At 39.8% G+C, this 19,870-nt stretch overlaps 1 protein-coding gene across 3 annotated transcripts in view; it reads left to right on the top strand.

Annotated features, from left to right (window-relative positions):
- Positions 1-19,870, top strand: part of armc2 (armadillo repeat containing 2) — a 109,896-nt gene that overhangs the window by 28,627 nt on the left and 61,399 nt on the right. For all 3 annotated transcript variants that reach the window (XM_059982986.1, XM_059982987.1, XM_059982984.1), the window contains exon 6: positions 6,889-6,965. In XM_059982986.1, the coding sequence (XP_059838969.1) occupies positions 6,889-6,965 (77 nt within the window). The remainder of the gene's footprint in view (positions 1-6,888; positions 6,966-19,870) is intronic.

Below are 19,870 nucleotides of genomic sequence, written 5' to 3'. Positions count from 1 at the left end.
ATCATCTTGTACTTTAGTAATGTATGACTCCTATGTTGGTATGTAGTAGGGACACAGCTACAAATTTAAGCATAACACATTACATTGTTCAATTGAGCATTAGCAAAACAGTTCTGTGCACGATGGCAATTTAGCCCTATTGCCTATTGAATGGAATGTTCTATATATATATTTTTTTCTTTTTTGAAGAAAGGATCTCAACCTCACTTGAGAGATGAGGCCATGGATTTTCACTGGAAGTATATCACTATCATCTTTTAATACTTTTTCTTATCTTTTTTAGATATTACTGGCTTTCATTTCAGTTATTTGTTTCGGAGATGGCTGAAAAGTCCAATGTGGGATCCACAGACTCTGCCACAGTTAAGGCAGATGGTGTTTGAAGGGGTATGTGAGCAGGCAGCTTCAGATGTAATGACTTCCTTCCGCTGCTCTCAGGTTATGCATGTTTCCATTGAAGAGTTTGCATTGTTGATAAAAAATAAATTACAAAAAAAAGAAGAGTTTGCATTGTTCACTGCGGAGTTTGCAGATCCTACATGGGATTCTTCAGCCATCTTAGAACCAAAAACTTGAGTGGAAGAGAGTAATCCTACCCTGGAGGGATTAATTAAAAATGATTACCTTGATTGATGATCTAGAGGAATGAATTCAAATCAAATATCAGTTAGAAAGATTAAGTAAAGGTCTGGGATAACAAACTACCTTCATTAATGGCAACCAAAAAAAATACAAACTATAGTAAAAAATCTAGTCCACCAACAATATTGCTGATTCTCCAGGAAAATCAGAGATGAATGAATAAAAAAAGGTACAAAATGCTTTTTTTTTAAAAATGTACAACACTGTAGATGGTGCAGGAAGGAAGGGTTTAGGTGCTTGGATCACTGGGATAAGTGGGGTGTGTACATGGGGGGTGGATTGCACCTAAGTCGGACGGGGACCGAGTATCCTTGTTGTGAGGTTTCAAACTAATTTGGCAGGGGGCGATGAGGAATAGGAAGCACAGTAGCAGTACGACTACGTGAGGAGAAAAATGTAGAAGATAACTTAAGCAAGTCTGATGGGCAGAGGAGGCAGTGGCAGGTTAGGGAGCACTGACGAGCTCAACTGCATTTACTTTAATGCTTGGAACCTTATGTATTGGTCAATTTAGAGCCAAGGATCACATGGCAAGATTCAGGGTTGCAGGCTTGGGAACAGATAGGACATCCTCAATGCATTTTTAACATTTTCATATATTTTTGTAACCTTTAACTTGTGTCATATAGGAATGCTAGGTGTTCTGTTCTGAAACATTTGTTTATAGCACATAGGGATAGAAATTTGCCAATTTTTTTTCCTCCTCCCATGAGAAATCAGATCAATGTTCAACATTTTATAGGAAATGGATAAGCACAGACTTCTGGCAATCTGATTTCTATATCTCTGCATTTCCACAAAATATTCTCGTATCCCAAGAATCTGAGAAAATTTAAAAACATTTTCCAAAAGAAAAAGAACTTTTCTCAAAATACTGATTCTACTTTTGCAGATATGGTTTGCTGTTCTATCTTAGTGGAACAGAATTTTATATTGGTGATTTACAAGTGTACGCATTCTGATAAGATAACTAGATGTGCACATTTGAACCTGAGCTAACCTGATAAGTTAAGCTTACTTTAATTTAGTGCTCTCTGAGAAGGAATAACCTCTATACAGTCTATCAGTTAAAAAGCCTCACAAGTGAAGATAATTATGAATATTTTTAAAAACATTTAATTTTAAAAAAGAAAGGAAATGTATACCATGTTTTAGAGAAATGAAAACTTCAGTTGTTTACCAGCAATGGAATTGTTGCTTAAATAATTTAATTTTGAAGTTGCTACCCTGGAACATAGAGGAAGGTGGGGCAGAACTAAGTGTTACTTTAAGTTATCTTCTGAAACCAACATTTGAAGAAATTAAGAAATATCTTTGCCTGGATATGTGAAAGAGAGAATGTGACTAAAATGATAACTCCTTCAGAGAGCAGATAGGAAAATGCCGGAAACACTCAGCAGGTTAGGCAGCATCTACAGAAAGAAACAAGGCTGACACTTCAAGTAAAGACTTTTCATCAGGTTTTTAAGTAATGAATAAAGATAACTTACAATTTGTTGAAATTAACCTCTTCTATTAGAGTTACTAATGTTTAATTGTTTAATTATTTCTAGTTCTTTGCTCAGAAAACTTAACTCCTATTATGAGCACTTCTTCCCAAATGCTCTGGAAATTAAAAGCGTCATTTAATTTTTTTTAATCAGAAGGGGCTTTGAATATGAATTTTTGTAAAGAAATATTTGTATTGAGCATTCTTTTCAAACTGAGTCTGAAATCTAAATCCATATTGAATTTGAGTTCTTACCTCTGGGTAACAGCAGTTAGGAAACTAGAGAGCAAGAAAAATCTAGAGTTAAACACAGATTGCTCATCTGCCCCTCGTGGAACAGACTTGACCAACAATAGCATAGAACTAGATACAAATTGACTGTGGATACTTTAAGAAGAGAAACATTATCATTAGTAAGTCCAAAGTAAATTTATTAATTGATTATGGGGTGGGGGTGGGGGTGGTGTGTGTGTGTGTGTGTGTGTGTGTGTGTGTGTGTGTGTGTTTGTGTGTGTGAGATATATCACCATGTACAACCCTGAGACTTGTTTTCCTGCAGGCATACTCAGTAAATCCAAGAACCACAATAGAATCAATGAAAGAGTACATTATTTAGCCGAGAATCAAAAAGGAGGTTTAAAAATTTTGGGTATAATGTAAGAGAATGCATCTACTATTTTATCTAATGTGTAGTGTCTTTAAATGTGTTAATAACAAGATGAATCATTCATAAATGAAAATCTTAGCTGGATGGGAAGAAAGAAGTTTTTATTTGCTGTTTGGGTTCTGCCAGGAAACAGGAAACTATCAACAGCACTTATGAAGCAGCCCCCCTGCCCCCATCTTGGCCACTCTGACCACATATCTGTCATGTAAACACCAGCATATAAACCACTGCTTAAATGTGCGAGAGCAAAGACAGATAAAGGTCTGGCCAAAAGGAGCAGCCTCAGCACTACAAGACTGTTTTTTGCACACAGACTGGGACATATTCAAGACAGCAGCCTCCTATGATGACCATACACGCATTGAGGAGTATGCTGAGGCAGTAATCGGCTACATAGCCAGATGCACGGAGGATGTCACTGTGATGAAAAACTTGACCTTGACCGCAAAAGCCATGGATGACAACAGCCTACAGATCGGGGGACAGTAGTGCACTTCGCTCAGCCAGGACTGCGCTTTCACTAGGGATCAGGAAAGCGATAAGGGCCTACGCGGGCAAAATACATGGACACTTCTGTGATACAGGTGACACCAGATGGATGTGGCAGGGAATTCAAGCTCTGACAGACTACAAGATCAGGCAGAAAACTGATGACAGTGACGCTTCTCTTCCAGACAGGCTTAACAATTTCTTTGCACACTTTGAAGCATCAAACACTACAGCAAGGGGGAGAGCCAGTCCCTTCTTACCATCTGACCAGCCGGCTCCAATCATTGATTCAGAGCAAACATGGAGAACCCTTGCCAGGGTTACCCCACGAAAAGCGGGAGGTTGCGACAACATCCCTGGACGTGTGCTTAAGGAATGTGCTGATGTATTAGCAGATGTCCTGACAGACATTTTTAACATCTCCCTTAGTCAAGCCATTGACCCCAGATGCTTCAAAACCTCCACAATCATCCCTGTAGCAAAGAAATCAGTTGTAGCTTGTCTGAATGATACCGTCCCGTTGCCCTGACCCCCATAGTGATGAAATGTTTTGAACGGCTTGTCAAGCCTCATATCACAGCCAGCCTCCCCTCATCGCTGGATCCTCTACAGTTTGCTTATCGTTCCAACCGCTCTACGGAGGACACAATATCCACCACACTGCACACAGTTCTCTCTCACTTGGACAACAAAGACACTTATGCCAGAATCCTGTACATTGATTTCAGTTCAGCATTAAATACCATCATCCCGCAGAGACTAGTGGAGAAACTGTCGCTGTTTGGCCTTAACACTGCCACGTGTCGCTGGATTCTGGATTTCTTGACAGAGAGACCACAGTCAGTCTGTGTTGGCAGGAACATCTCTGACTCCATCGCACTGAGCACTGGATCCCCACAAGGCTGTGTGCTCAGCCCACTGCTGTTTACACTGCTAATACATGACTGTGCAGCCAGATTCAAGGAGAACCTGATCATTAAATTTGCTGATGATACCACAGTGGTGGGGCTCATCAGCAAAAATGATGAAACAATGTACAGGGAGGAGATCAAACACCTACAGAGCTGGTGTAGTGACAACAACTTGATGTTTAATGTCACCAAAACCAAGGAGATGATCGTCGATTTCAGACAGTCTCAGCCTAAGCACACACCCTCAGCACACACCCTCAGCATCAGCGGCTCCACAGTGGAGAGAGTGGAAAACATCAAGTTCCTTGCAGATCTTGGACAATCTCACCTGGTCCAGGAACACCACTGGGATTGTGAAACGGGCCCAGAAGAGATTGCATTTTCTGAGGAAACTTAAACAAGCATCACTCCCCACTAACATCTTAACTACATTCTACAGAGGCGTGGTTGAGAGTGTGATGACCTTTTGCATCACAACCTGGTACTCCAGCTGCAGTGATGCCAACAAAAAAGCCTTGCAGAGGGTGGTTAGGGGAGCAGAGAAGGTTATTGGGGTCTCCCTACCTTCTGACCAAGACCTCTTTCAGAGTCGATGCCTCCAGAAGACACGGTACATCATTAAACACCCCTCACACCCTCTCCATAAACTGTTCTTCTGCCATCAGGCAGACGTTACAGGAGCATCAAAACAAAAACCACAAGGCTACTAAACAGCTTCCTCCCACAGGCAGTCAGACTGCTAAATAGCTGCTCTACCTGACTCTGCTTTGAACACTTTTAACTTGCACTGGACACTTATAAATTGATTTTAACCAACATGTGGCTGTTGTGTTTTACTATTTATTGTTGTGTTTACTATTTAGTGTTGCATTTGTTATGTTATGATTGCACTTGCCCCTGGGAAACACTGTCTCATTCTGCCCTGCAGAGCTGATGTATGGTTGGAATGACAATAAAGTTTTTGAATCTTGAAGCATGATGGTTTCAGTTACTAGGTGATGGTAACAACCCCCTGTCCCAATTTCTTTCTTCTGTTGGTTGAAAATGAAATAAGGGAGGCAAAAATATTTAGTTAGTAGCTACTGAGGCCCCTAATAACCTTAGGCTGAATCTGAGATATGTGGATTAGAATCTCAGTGGGGCAAAAGCAGCAAATGTATCAAATGGTGTGAAGACATCATGGAGGAGAAACATGAGGAAGAAGAAACAACATCTAATGTGGGTCACATCTCAGGTTTCAAAATGGTGCATTTAGTTCTTAAACTGATTTTTTTTGAGGGAGATGTCCTTTGATTACTTCTGCATTCAATTTTGACTTCCTGACATGAACATGGTAAAGTGGGTATGATGTCTATTTGAGAATGGTAGGATAGCAGACCTAATTAACATGCTTCCCAAATAAAGCATCAGTTGTGCTGGTAAGAAACAAATGTGTGATTGCTTCTGCGACCCTTTTGATTACTCCTCCTGATAGTTCACAGACCTTTCTAGGTCTTTCCTAGCTGTTTTGGCCTGACAGTAAAACGATAGGTTCTACTTAACCAGACTTCGCATTAAAATTGTACATTTCTGTCCAGGAACAGTTACCAGGACTTTTTTTTCTAGCTTCCTTTGACAGACTTCAATTGAAATCATAGAATGAGGGGCCAATACCTCATCTACTCAAGTTGTCCTCATGGGAATTATTGGATACAGAACAGGTTGTATATTACCTCTACATAGAATTGAACTAGACTGGCAATAGCTTATTTTTAATCGCTATAGTAGGGCTGCTTTAGTATTCAATAGTAATTGTATGCTACAGAGGTGCAGCACAGACTTCAAACATTAATCTTATGACCTATTTGTTTGTTAATCAGTACACATGAAAAAGGTGAATACAGTAAAACTCCAATAATCCTATCTGATCACTTGAAAATTCCAGTGGATGAGTACCCAGCTCATCTGATGATATTTTTTTCCATGTTACTTTTCATTCACTGGGCCATGTTTCCCATGCTCTCTTGCTACCCATCAAGGCTTTGGTTCCTAGGCTTACTTAGCACTAACTTCAAAACTTCAAACTAGAAAATTGTGGTACTTTGCAAGGAAAAAAAAGTCAAAATAATAACCACATATACAAATTTTAGATTTTTGGATTTTGTTACAGAATTCTCACTACCTGTCTTCCCAAAAGGAAAAATATGAATATCAGAAAAATAGTGTCTCTTTATGTGTATCATTCGGTATGATATTTGATTCATAGTTGTACCAGCAACTGCCATTCATTGGAAATTCTTTGAAGGATGCCTCATTATATTACAAAGGCCCTTCTCTGAGGCAGTTTGTTCAAGTCAAAATTTTGTTGAATTAGATGGTGGAGCAGATGTTTGTCAGTTACATCTGTTATGGCTATCTCTTTAGAATTTGTTTTGACCCAGCCACTCAGTTTTTGAATTAAATGGACATTCTTATGTGGTTTATATTTAAGTTCAGACTATGCTGGTAGGCAAGCCAATTTTATTTAATATTTTCAATAGCATAGTAACTATGGATAGTCTTTTTAAAGTATAGTAAAATGCAACTTCTGAAATATAAATTTAAAGATTGTAGATTGATCAAATATGGTCTTTTTATTATTCTAAGTAAATCTAACTTGTATATTTGTTTTTTTTTTGTATTTTTCAAATGCATCGACTCCTCCATTTAAGTGAAGAGACTAAACAAGACGTTAGACTTTCTAACAGTCCTGAAAGCACAGAAAACATCAATCAACAAAACAGATCAGGTATTTCCTTATGTAGAAATATCCTCTTTGAATCCAAATGGAAAAATGATAAATGAATTTGTGATTCTTGAATTTAATTTTGGTCATCAAGGTTAGGTGTTGGATGTTATGTGTATTAGCACCATTGCCTTTTGTGAGACAAATCTTTATGGAAACCATTCCCAATCAGAATTTTGAGGACAAAAGTCTAGGCTGACACTTTAGTACAGTGCTGAAGCAATGCTGTTGTTATTGAATTACATAGAATGTGCACAGCATGAATGGAAGTTATTTGGCCCATTGAACTGGGGCCAACTCATTGTAGAGAACCCTTCTCGGTCTTATTCCTCTACTCCCACCCATTGCTTGCAGATTCATTAGCATGTCTAGAGCTATCAACTAGAAGCAACTTTCTAGGCAGCTACATGTTGAATAAGATATTAAGTTAAGGTTCCATTTAACACATCCTACTGGATGAAAATTATCCCTTGGCATTATTTTGAAAAAAAACATGAATTATCTTTTGATCAAAAATACTAAAACTGGTTATCTAATCATTGTTGCTGTTTGTGAACCTGTTTCATTTATATTTGCATCCACAAGGTGCATGCTTTAGACTAGTGTCTCTTTCCCACTGAAAACCCCTGTAGCTGTGTAAAGAAAGAAGTTGTACTTTTCAACCTAACAACATTAACTACATGTGAAGTTATTGAATTGGCTATGTCATAGATTACTAGTTCGCGTTAACTTCTCTGCTCAAAAAACTCTTTTTAAAAATAAAATCATCATCAGGATCAAATAGAAACATAGTAACATAGAAAATAGAGTAGGCCATTTGGCCCTTCGAGCCTGCACCACCATTCAGTATGATCATGGCTGGTTATCCAACTCAGAACCCTGTACTTGCTTTCTCTCCATACCCCCTGATCCCTTTAGCCACAAGGGCCGTATCTAACTTCCTCTTAAATATAGCCAATGAACCGGCCTCAACTGTTTCCTGTGGCAGAGAATTCCACAGATTCACCACTCTCTGTGTGAAGAAGTTTTTCCTCATCTCGGTCCTAAAAGGCTTCCCCATTATCCTTAAACTGTGACCCCTCGTTCTGGACTTCCCCAACATCGGAAACAATCTTCCTGCATCTAGCCTGTTCAATCCCTTTAGAATTTTATACGTTTCAATAAGATCCCCCCTCAATCTTCTAAATTCCAGTGAGTATAAGCTTAGTCGATCCAGTCTTTCTTCATATGAAAGTCCTGCTATCCCAGGAATTAATCTGGTGAACCTTCTCTGTACTCCCTCAATGGCAAGAATGTCTTTCCTCAGATTAGGGGACCAAAATTGCACACAATATTCTAGGTGCGGTCTCACCAAGGCCTTGTACAACTGCAGTAGAACCTCCCTGCTCCTGTACTCAAATCTTTTTGCTATGAATGCCAACATACCATTTGCCTTTTTCACCGACTGCTGTACCTGCATGCCCACCTTCAATGACTGGTGTACAATGACACCCAGGTCTCGTTGCATCTCCCCTTTGCCTAATTGGCCACCGTTCAGATAATAATCTGTTTTCCTGTTCTTGCAACCAAAGTGGATAACCTCACATTTATCCACATTAAGTTGCATCTTCCATGAATTTGCCCACTCACCTAACCTATCCAAGTCACCCTGCATCCTCTTAGCATCCTCCTCACAGCTAACACCACCGCCCAGCTTCGTGTCATCCGCAGACTTGGAGATGCTGCATTTAATTCCCTCGTCTAAATCATTAATATATATTGTAAATAACTGGGGTCCCAGCACTGAGCCTTGTGGTACCCCACTAGTCACTGCCTGCCATTCTGAAAAGGTCCCGTTTACTCCCACTCTTTGCTTCCTGTCTGCCAACCAATTCTCTATCTACATCAATAGCATACCCCCAATACTGTGTGCTTTAAGTTTGCACACTAATCTCCTGTGTGGGACCTTGTCAAAAGCCTTTTGAAAATCTAAGTATACCACATCCACTGGCTCTCCCCTATCCACTCTACTAGTTACATCTTCAAAAAATTCTATAAGATTCGTCAGACATGATTTTCCTTTCACAAATCCATGCTGACTTTGTCCGATGATTTCACCTCTTTCCAAATGTGCTATTATCACATCTTTGATAACCGACTCTAGCATTTTCCCCACCACCGATGTCAGACTAACCGGTCTATAATTCCCCGGTTTTTCTCTCCCTCCTTTTTTAAAAAAGTGGGGTTACATTAGCCACCCTCCAATCCTCAGGAACTAATCCAGAATCTAAGAAGTTTTGAAAAATTATCACTAATGCATTCACTATTTCTTGGGCTACTTCTTTAAGCACTCTGGGATGCAGACCATCTGGCCCTGGGGATTTATCTGCCTTTAATCCCTTCAATTTACCTAACACCACTTCCCTACTAACATGTCTTTCCCTCAGTTCCTCCATCTCACTAGACCCCCGGTCCCTTTCTATTTCCCAAAGATTATTTATGTCCTCCTTAGTGAAGACAGAACCAAAGTAGTTATTCAATTGGTCTGCCATGTCTTTGTTCCCTATGATCAATTCACCTGTTTCTGACTGTAAAGGACCTATATTTGTCTTGATCAATCTTTTTCTTTTCACATATCTATAAAAGCTTTTACAGTCAGTTTTTATGTTCCCTGCCAGCTTTCTCTCATAATCTTTTTTCCCTTTCCTAATTAAGCCCTTTGTCCTCCTCTGCTGGTCTCTGAATTTCTCCCAGTCCTCAGGTGTGCCTCTTTCTTTTGCTAATTTACATGTTTCTTCTTTGGACTTGAATAGGTAAAGGTCTTCATTATTCATTATTCTCAATCTTCCTATATCAGTGACCTCTTGTTTTGTGACATTAAGTTGACATGTTTCCTGGATATCAGGCATTATAGCACTGAAAATTTGTTAGGAAGCCCCAAGATGTCCTCTTCCAAGGAAGTAATTATTTGGTTTGCACTTCCTGTTTCTGGCATAGTTAAAAAAGGAAATGTTGTTACCATAAATAATGAATATTTTCACATTTAAATATTACAGTGTAATTTTGCCTAAAGTATATGTCAATTGTTAGGTTTTAAACTGCCACATCTTGCAATGGTTCAGGTAGCATCATATTTGTAAAATTGTGGTTGACAGTTGACAGATAAAATTGACAAAATTTGATTAAAGGTATTTGCGCTATTTCAGGGAAAGAGAAAAAAAACAAAACCTCCTCAAGAGGATTTGTTTCAAATATTCAAATGTATAATAAGATTAATAGAATCCCTTTTATTCCTTTGAGTTTGCATATAATTGTGACGTTTATAAAGGTAGCTGCAGGCTAATAAACTGGTACTTTTATACTTTTATCTTTATCTTCCCAAAATGTATGTGAAATTAAGTTTATAATTTGAGATTATTAATTTTATTTTTATATACAACAAAACATTACAAGTTTCCATGTTAATTGGCAACTTGGATGAAATCTATCTTAACAGGAAATTGTTGAGTGTTTCAGATTTGAATGACTATTACAGAAGAATATTAAAACTTAAACAAATGCCCTTCAAAACTTTAGACATTGTTATGTTTTGTAACTTCAAAAAATAAAACTAATTGAAAGGAAACACAGAGCTAAGAATGTGTGTCTTAGTTTAGTTTTTACTTTAGTGTGATGCACATGTATGTCATGGTGGCGTGATGACATTTGCCATTCATGTACTTTTACATATAACCCACAATGTATTATGTAAGTAATAAGATGTTTAATCAAAATATAATTACAATATTACTCAAGTATTATTGAAGTATTCAACAGTTCTCCCTGCTTAGCTATAAACTCCAATCCAATATAGAATGTATCTGAACTATATACACAGTATACTATTGTATATATTGGAACTACTATACAGACATCCACAACATAGTAAATTTTAAATTGTCCTGTTTCTTGCTCTTGTGGGATAATGTCTTTCCTGACAAGTGGGGAGGTCACACTGCTTGGTGTGTGAGACTTGTGGCTATACAATGATCTCAGGTTTTAGGGCCTTCTCTGTGGTATTTGTAGGAGTTGACTTTGGGACTGCAAGAAGTGGTTCTGACAGCTCTGGGCACCTACCTTTTCTACCAATTGATTCTGCTCTCTTCAACTGATCAATGTGTCATCTCCAGATTATATCAGATGCAATCTGCACTGAGGTAGGAGAGTGGTCGAGTTCTGTCCTTAATCTTTCTAAATATCCACTTTGGATTACATCGGTAGTTCATCGCCAGGATTGCTTATCCAGGAGAGAAACATCAAACCTCCATGTTTGTGGAGCCTTCAATTTGTCTCAGCTGTTCATCCTGCATACTCTTCTTACTTTGTTTTTTGAGGAGATCCAATGGTGAACAAAAGAGTCAACCCAGGAACAACATCGCTGGTGAGTTGTTGGTTGTGGAGTGAGCTACATTGCGATATGCAAGGAGGAAATTGGTGAGCTCCTGATTCAGGGTTAATGTGGTGTGTTCTGCTGACATTGCTCGCAGTGTGTTCTTTAGACTCTGGACAAACCTTTCCTCCAAGCCATTTGTAATTGGGTGGTACGACGAAGATGCTTCTTCCCGATGTGTTGGCATTCCAAACAGCAGTTCTCAATCTCCACATAAGGCAACCTCCATCAGGGACAAGTTCATCCAGCACTAGTAACAATAGGGGAACTGGGATTTCTGCTGCACATTCCAGCCACCTTGGTTGGCCATGTAGACCTGAGACAGTGTGGGGTCTTTCCTGGTTTCCTTTTAGATGCTCTCTGCTGTAATAGGGAGACTTTTGATTTACATTAGGGGGAATATGTCAAGAAGAGTGCCCACTTCTGTAAATTTTTCAGGTATTTCCTTTTGCAAGGGTAAACAGAACAATCCATCAGTATTTTTGTGATTAGTCATCCTCTTGAATTTGATCTTGTAATTATGTCCTTCAAGAAAGAGAGCCCATCTCTACGTTCATGCTGCTGCTGTTAGTGGAACACCCTTCTGTGAATACTACTCTAAAAACAAGCCTGTTTTAGTGATAACGCCCTTTGTGACTGTTTATGGTGAGAAACAGTGGTCTCTTTTTCCAACTCCACTTGTAGGTAGGCCTCAACTAAGTCTAGTTTAAGTGTTTCCCTCTAGAAAGGTTTGGAAAGATATCCTCTATCCTGGGCAGAGGGTATTGATCTACTTTCAGTGCTGGATTGATGATCTTAAAATCATCACAGATCCTGACAGACCAATTCTTCTTAACTAGTGGGACCACTGGCATTGCCCTTGGGCTCCACTCAACCTTGGAAAGAAATCCTTCAGCCTCTATGCGATTTAGCTCATTGGTAATTAATCACAAATGGATAGGGAACTGGATGGCTTTGTAAAACTTGGGTGTGGCATTTTCATTTAACCCCATTTCACTCTTGATATGTTTGAGTTTTCCAGTGCCATCCTTGAACATTGTTTTGGTTTCATCCAGTACCTTTCTTAATTTGCTTTCAACTGACTCTAATGCAGGGCATGAAAATGGTGAATGGATCTCTCATCAAGCTGTAGTTGTCAGCCATCACACCCCACAATGTTGGCCCTCCTGTTTTTACCACATACAAGCTCAATGTGGCTTATTGGTTGTTGTATTTGACTGCTATGAATGTCATTCCTACAGGAGTTCTCTATTCTCCAGTATAAGATATCTGCAGGCTTCAGTTCAGAAATACCTTTTTGTGGATTGCCTGAAACAGCCAAGCCAGTATCCAATTCCATTTTAATAAATTTGTTAAAAAAACACGAAATGCTGGCAGAACTCAGCAGGCCAGACAGCATCTATGGGAGGAGGTAATAACGACATTTCGGGCTGAAACCCTTCATCAGGGTTTGTTGACAATAAATTTGTTGTCCACTTCTGGTGTAAGCCATATTGCTTGTGCCTTGATAGCTTTCCCATTTTAAATTCCAAGACTACTCAGTCCTGTGTCATTTTCATCATTATCAGATATTTCATCGACAGCATGCAGATTAGTTTCCTTTTTGAAAGCATAACTTAACTTTTAATAGTTTTCTCTTCCCTGTACAGTCAATTTATTTTTGTCTGCCTGACATGCTCTTTGTATGTGTCCTAACTTGATACATTTTATGCAAGTATCACCTTTAAATCTGCATATATGTGGTCTGGTATATGTGAGCTCCTGCTACAACGCTAACACTACTTGTTCGGCCAATGTCTGTTTAGACATTGCGATTTTGTTCATGCTCACTTTCATTCCTGACCACAACTCACTTGCATCTCTGTCTGCCTTTTTTGATACAGCTACTTGAACTGCTCTTTTAAATATGAGTTGTGCTTGAATGCTTTTTGTAAGATCCCACAAACTAAACAATTTCTTTTTGTGCATTATTAAGCCCATTGAGATTGACAATGCTCAATCTCTTCAATTCAGCCACGTACACTGAAATAGATTCCCCTTCCTTTTGATTCCACTTATGAAACCCAAAACATTTTGCAATCAACAGTAGTTTCACTTCTAAATACTCCTGCATTATTTTGACAATACAGTATCAGCAAAGCTTATTTTGGCTGGTTTGGTGGAGTCGTTAAACTTCTGAGCAAACTGTATGCCTTTAAACCCAATGCACTCAGCTAAACTGGCACTCGCTATCATTGGCTAATTTATATGTTTCAAAGTTTCTCTTGTGCAATCGAACACATTTACTCTTCTAATGTAGTCAGCCATTTCTGCTTATTTTTTATTTATGATTATTATTGCCTAGTAATCACTGTTTATGAACCCATCAATTTGTTTGTTTTCTGGCTTTTTCATACCTTGAACTTCCCTGTCCCTTCCTGAAGAAGCATGCACTTTTTGTTAACTTGAATGTCTTGCTGCACTTTTTTTTAAAACCTGAACGTCTAGCAGCACTTCAAAATTAGCAAGTCATCTCAGGTTCGTTTAAACCTTCCTCGTTGCCACTATATTTTGCAACTCAGATCAAAAAAATAATTGAAAGGAATCATGGAGCCAGGAATGTGTGTCTTAGTTTTGTTTTACTTTAGTGAGATGCACACGTATGTTGTGACATGATGACGTAAGCCATTCACGTACTTTTACACATAAACCAAAATGTATTATGGAAACAACAAAGAATGCTTCATCATTCAATACATTTACAATATTGCTCAAATGTTACTGAAATATTAAATACATAACAGACATCTGTTTTGAAGACTTTGATTTTCATTTTGATAAACTACAGTCCACTGTATTAAATGTTGATGCAAAACTAAGCAAATTGTGAGCACAATTTGCATTGTTAGTTTTATATATGGTGTTACAAACCCTGTAACTGGGTCACTTACCAGCAAAGATAGAGAGGTCCGTTGAAGTCTGATGGTACTACTTTTAACAGTATTTATTAGTAAAAATACACAAAAATAATATCAATGCAACCATACAGATAATATACATCGTCAATACTAAATCTAAAAGTGCGGGTATAATAATAATCAATAAGAAATAGCTCTATCGTTGTCTAGGGGATAATGTATTGTCCGATGGATATATAAAAGTCACTCAGTTCATGCAGGCTGCAGCCTTTGGGGACCGCTGGGTTTTCAATGGTTGGAGAGAGAGAGAGATTTGGAGAAAAACTTGCTGATTCCTTTTATGGTTTCAATCCGTTGGAGTCTCGCTGGTGTGGCCATTCACTTGTGACCTCTCCTTTAGCTAAGCCGTTCTTCTGTGGCAAGCCCGCCAATCCCAGGCAAGGGAAGGACGCACACGAGCCTCCACACTGGCTGTCGCTATTAAACACTGTCACGGGATTTCTAGCATTTCTCCTGGTGCATTTAAAGGGGTTGTTCCCCAGACCCTCTTTTATCCTTACTCACGGGGTCTCAGATGTCATTCAGGTTGGGATGATGCAATCCCTCAACCAGCCCACTCTGGTCGTCCCCTGAGGGTTTCAATGAATAGTACAGTACTCAATACACAATTCCGTCTCCAAGAGACAATAGCTGTTATCAGGGGTTTTTGTTTCACTGAGGCCAGGACACATTCCAAACCTTGTGGATTCTCTCTCATTTCCTGGGTCCCAGACCTAAATTAATAGCGATCTTGCGATTCTCAAAAAGGAGGGGGCCACTTTGTACCCTTCGGCCCCTCAGAGTTGTGGCACATTCGTAAAATTTAATTAAAAATTAAAAATTAATTAGTACAGAGTCTTACAGGTTTTCAGAATCTAACACGGGGGTCGGCAATCCGCGGCTCCGGAGCCGCATGCGACTCTTTCATCTCTGTGCTGCGGCTCCCTGTGGCTTTGGAAAATAAATGGTCAGTATTTAATTAAAATGTATGTTATGTTAATTTGTTAGTTTTTGAAATGTAATTCTAAATTTGAAGATTATGGTGATCTTGTACAATCTAAATAAAATGTTGTGCCGACCCATTTCCTGGCACATCCGAACTGGCTCACTATTAGCCAGCGTTCAGGCTAAGGGAGATAGCCTACGGGGGTTTGTGAGTACGTGTCTTTTGGAGTATCTGCGCCCATGGGAGGTGGGTTGAGGGAGGCTTAAAAGCAAGGCTGTTTAGTTCGAATAAAGTTATCTTTGACTGTATTTTACTGACTGTGTGTAGCACACCGCTACAACGTGTTTTTATCGCTGGCTGTCCAGAGGGGAGGTGCTGAAACGCTTTATCGCGTGTCTGGAAGAAGTGAAAACTTTCCTGGGCAGCAAAGAGCTCACCTTTCCTGAGCTGGAACAGCCAGAGTAGCTGGAAAATCTACACTTCATGGTAGACATGACAGCGCACCTGAACACACTGAAAACAGCTCTTCAGGGGAAAGGATGTACAGCCCTACACATGTTGGAGGATGTTTTGGCATTTGGGCACAAGTTGACAGTGCTTGCCAGAGATTTACAGAAAGGCACATTGTCTCACTTCCCCAATTTGAGAGAGTTCAAACAAGCTCACGACATGATTATTATTATTACATTTGGAATATTTACATTCTGCAATCATCGCAATGCAAACATCGTTTGGGAAACGCTTCTGTGAGTTCAGAGAGAAAAAAAACACATTATCCTTCCCGGTCACTCCCCTAAGCATCGATCCATCCCGACTGAATACGACTGCATTGGCAGGTGTGAGTCAACCTGATCTTGAGATGGAACTGGCCGACATAGCCGACAAAGACATATGGGTGTCCAAGTTTAGACGCTTGACAGCAGACCTTGAAGATGTTGCCTGTCAGAAGGCCGTTCTTGCTCAGAGTCACAAATGGAGTGATATTGAAAACCTCCCCGAACTGGACAAACTTATGTTCGAAACATGGAATGCTATCCCTGACATTTATGTAAACATTAAAAAGTATGCGCTTGGAGTCCTGTCGATCTTTGGATCCACATATGTATGTGAGCAGGTGTTCTCCAACATGAACTATATTAAAAACAAACATCGCGCACGCTTCACAGATGACAGCTTGCGATCCTGTGTAAAGATGAAGGTGACGCCATACAGCCCTAATGTGCAGACGCTGTGCGCTGAGGTCCAGGAGCAGAAATCCCATTAACCAAGTATGATAAATATTTTAATTGCCTATAATTTTACGTATATTCATATTTTTTCATTGTTTAGTGAAATAGTCCTTTTATTTTTCAGGTTGACAGCTGGCTGACGTTATTTTTGGTTTGCTGCTGGCGGAAAATTTAAGTTTGGCGTTTTTCATAAATACAAGAAGGACTCAAATAGACATTGAGTATTTTACTTAAAAGTAACCTTCAACCCAACGTCTTTTTTTTGGAGTTCAAAATGTTTTTGTTGCATGCAGAAATGTAATTTCGTTTTCTCTGCAGGAGTTCATCGATTTCATAAATGCAACACATTATAGTTTGTTTATACATAGCATAAAGGCAAAAAAACGTTGTATGCAGTGTTATTTCATTTTAAATGTCAAACGGGTTTTGTGGCTCCCAGTGTTTTCTTTTCTGTGGGAAACGGGTCCAAATGGCTCTTTCAGTGGTAAAGGTTACTGACCCCTGATCTAACACAATACAAAAGAGTTTTTTTTCACTACAGAGTAATACAGTTATACATTCAATTCAGCATCTGAACAGTTAGCGATTACATTGTCACTTCCTTTACTATCTTAACATCTTGTACCTTAATAAATTCTTGTAGCATCAGACTCCAATTTAATAACCACCTATATTTTTTTCTTTTCTTCAGCAAACAAAAACTAAGGAGTTGTGATCTTAGCTTACATGTATACTACAAAAGTTCATGCAAATACTAATCTTTATTTTACTTTCAAACTTAACAGTCAATCTTCCATGGGGTTTGTCTATTATTCACATGCTTTGTCGAAATCCCTTAAAACCGGATCCTATTAGTTAAAATGGCATCCCGTCAACCCTCGCCCCTTTTCCAGTTAACTCCCACGTGGTTAACTTGTATACCAGTGTGGAATAGGCCTTTGCATGCTCCTTTCATAGGAGATACTTTATCAACAATGTGTTCCAAACTTAGACCATTTTCCGAATTTCCACGCAATTCTTTAATTTTTAAGCAAGTTGTTAGCATGAGTTTTCAGTTTAAACTCTGCAAGTGCTCTCTCTTTGTCCAAACAGCATTTCAAATTCTGCCTCTTCACAGCACTCCCTTGAATAACAATAGCATGTGGGGCACCTTTACATTCCAAATCAACCTGTAATTGATTCGTGTTACCAAGCCATTGTCTCTGTAGCCTGGTTGCTACTTCTGACATCAATCCAGACTTTAAATTTTCTTCATTGAATTTAGGAACTACATTTTTCCCTTTTCCTTCAATAATAATATTCACCTCACCACCTTTTATCTCCTCACTAACTTTTAACACACCTTCGAAAACAAACAACTGGGAATTCTCACTTTCCACTATTACCAAGATTAACCCTTTCTTCACTGAACCAAGTCCATCTGACTCACAAGGACTGCATTCCTTTTCAACTGAATTAAATACCTCAGACTTTTTCTGAGCTCCATTACTAGGTTCACGTGCATCCACATCTTGAACACACTCAAATGGGACATCTGCCTCTTCCAGGCTTTCAATACCCGTACCCTTTTCAAATTCTAAGTTCCCCTGATTCTCCCAGTTACTCTCTGGGCAACTGCCTTCCAGAGTAAACTCAACCCCGCGGGCTGAAACAACCTCATCTGCCAACCCAGCAGACTTCTTCAAGGTAATGGCATCCTTTTCATCTAGGACTGCCCTCATTTCATTATCGGGAACACATTTAGAATCTTCAACTTCTTCAAACAGTTCTGCCAAACCAGATGGATCATCCATGTCCAACCCTGGACCTTTTAACAGCCTTATCTGTTTCTTATCTTTACTCTGTGCCTCTATAAATTTCCTCCTGGCTAAGGGCAGGTCTACCTCCTCTCCCTTACTCTCTTCCACTTTCCTATTCTCCGTTTTACCACTCTCTAACTCCTCTTGGTACGGGGTCGGTAAAAACGTCTCGGCCAAATCAATACTGGCCAGATTTAAACTGGTCTCGCTCTCAGCTGCCTTTCTCGATATGCTGCGAGTGATCACGCATGCGGGATAGATCTTGGAATCTAGGGTCGGGTCCTCAACACTTACAGGCTGGCTCGGCAGCTCCATGGCCGACCAGACTTCACCACCAGCTAAATTGTTACCCAGAAGGATGTCGACGTCAGTTCTCGGAAACTCTGGTCGCACCCCTATTTCAACTGGTCCAGATACCAGCTCACAATTTATAATGATCCTATACAAGGCCACCGCTTCTGTCCCTTTTCCTATGCCTCTCAAAGCTACCTCTCCAGTCTGAGGACCAAAAGCTAGCACTGTACTGCGAATCAGTGACAGTTCAGCTCCCGTGTCTCTCCAGATCAGCACTGGAACTGGTGTGTCTCCTTTTCACAGACACGGTTCCTTCTGAAATACATTTCTCAGACCCCTCTCGTATTTTATCTACCTGGGGCTTTCTCGTCGATTTACTGATCACCACAACACATCCTGTAGGGACTGCTGCTTTCCATTTTCCTATCTCCTAACTCGGAGCAAGGCACTTAGATGCAATATGACCCACCTTTCCACAATTAAAACCGGTCAAGCCAGGACCTCTCCTGCCATCTTGCCTTTCCTCCTCCTTAATTTTACCGCTAGCTCCCGGCGGGATATCTGCCTCAGCCGGCGGGCTTTCTCTACCATTCCCACGGTCTTTCTAGTAACTTTTATTCGAGGAAAACTTTGTCTTGTGGGTTAGGGCATATTCATCTGTGAACCTAGCAAATTCGAAGATGGACTTATTTGGCTTCTCATTCAAATACATCTGGATATCATCCGAAACACAACCTTTAAATTCCTCAATCAGAATTAACTCCCTGAGACGCCAAAAATCATCTTCTACCAATTCTGCTGCACACCAACGATCCAAGAGCACACCCTTCTCATAGGCAAACTCTGCATACGTCTGATTCCACCCTTTCTTTAAATTTCTGAACTTTTGTCCATACGCTTAAGGTACCAAATCATAGGTCCGAAGAATGGCCTCCTTTACTTTCTCATAATTCTCAGACCTCCTCCTCCATGGACAATGCCGCATATGCCCGTTGTGCCTTCCCTTTTAACACACTTTGTAACAACGCCACCCACTGATCTTTGGGCCACTTCTGACTCACTGCCACCTTTTCAAAATACAAGAAATAACTATCAACATCCGTCTCCTCAAATGGAGGTACTAACCTAAACTCCCTACTAACATTAAACCGCTCCCCTTGGTCTGGCCCTTGAGCTCTTTGCTCTTGACTTAACTTCTCCATGTCCAAGTCATGTTGCCTCTGTTTCTCTTTCTCCTCATACTCCCTCTCCTTCTTGGCTCTCTCCTTCTCTTTTTCGGCTCTTTCCTTCTCCCTT

The sequence above is a fragment of the Hypanus sabinus genome, chromosome 10 (genome assembly GCF_030144855.1).
Source record: "Hypanus sabinus isolate sHypSab1 chromosome 10, sHypSab1.hap1, whole genome shotgun sequence".
In the NCBI taxonomy this organism is placed as follows: domain Eukaryota; kingdom Metazoa; phylum Chordata; class Chondrichthyes; order Myliobatiformes; family Dasyatidae; genus Hypanus; species Hypanus sabinus.
The sequence above is the reverse complement of the archived record's forward strand: the minus strand, read 5'-3'. Positions and strand labels throughout refer to the sequence as shown.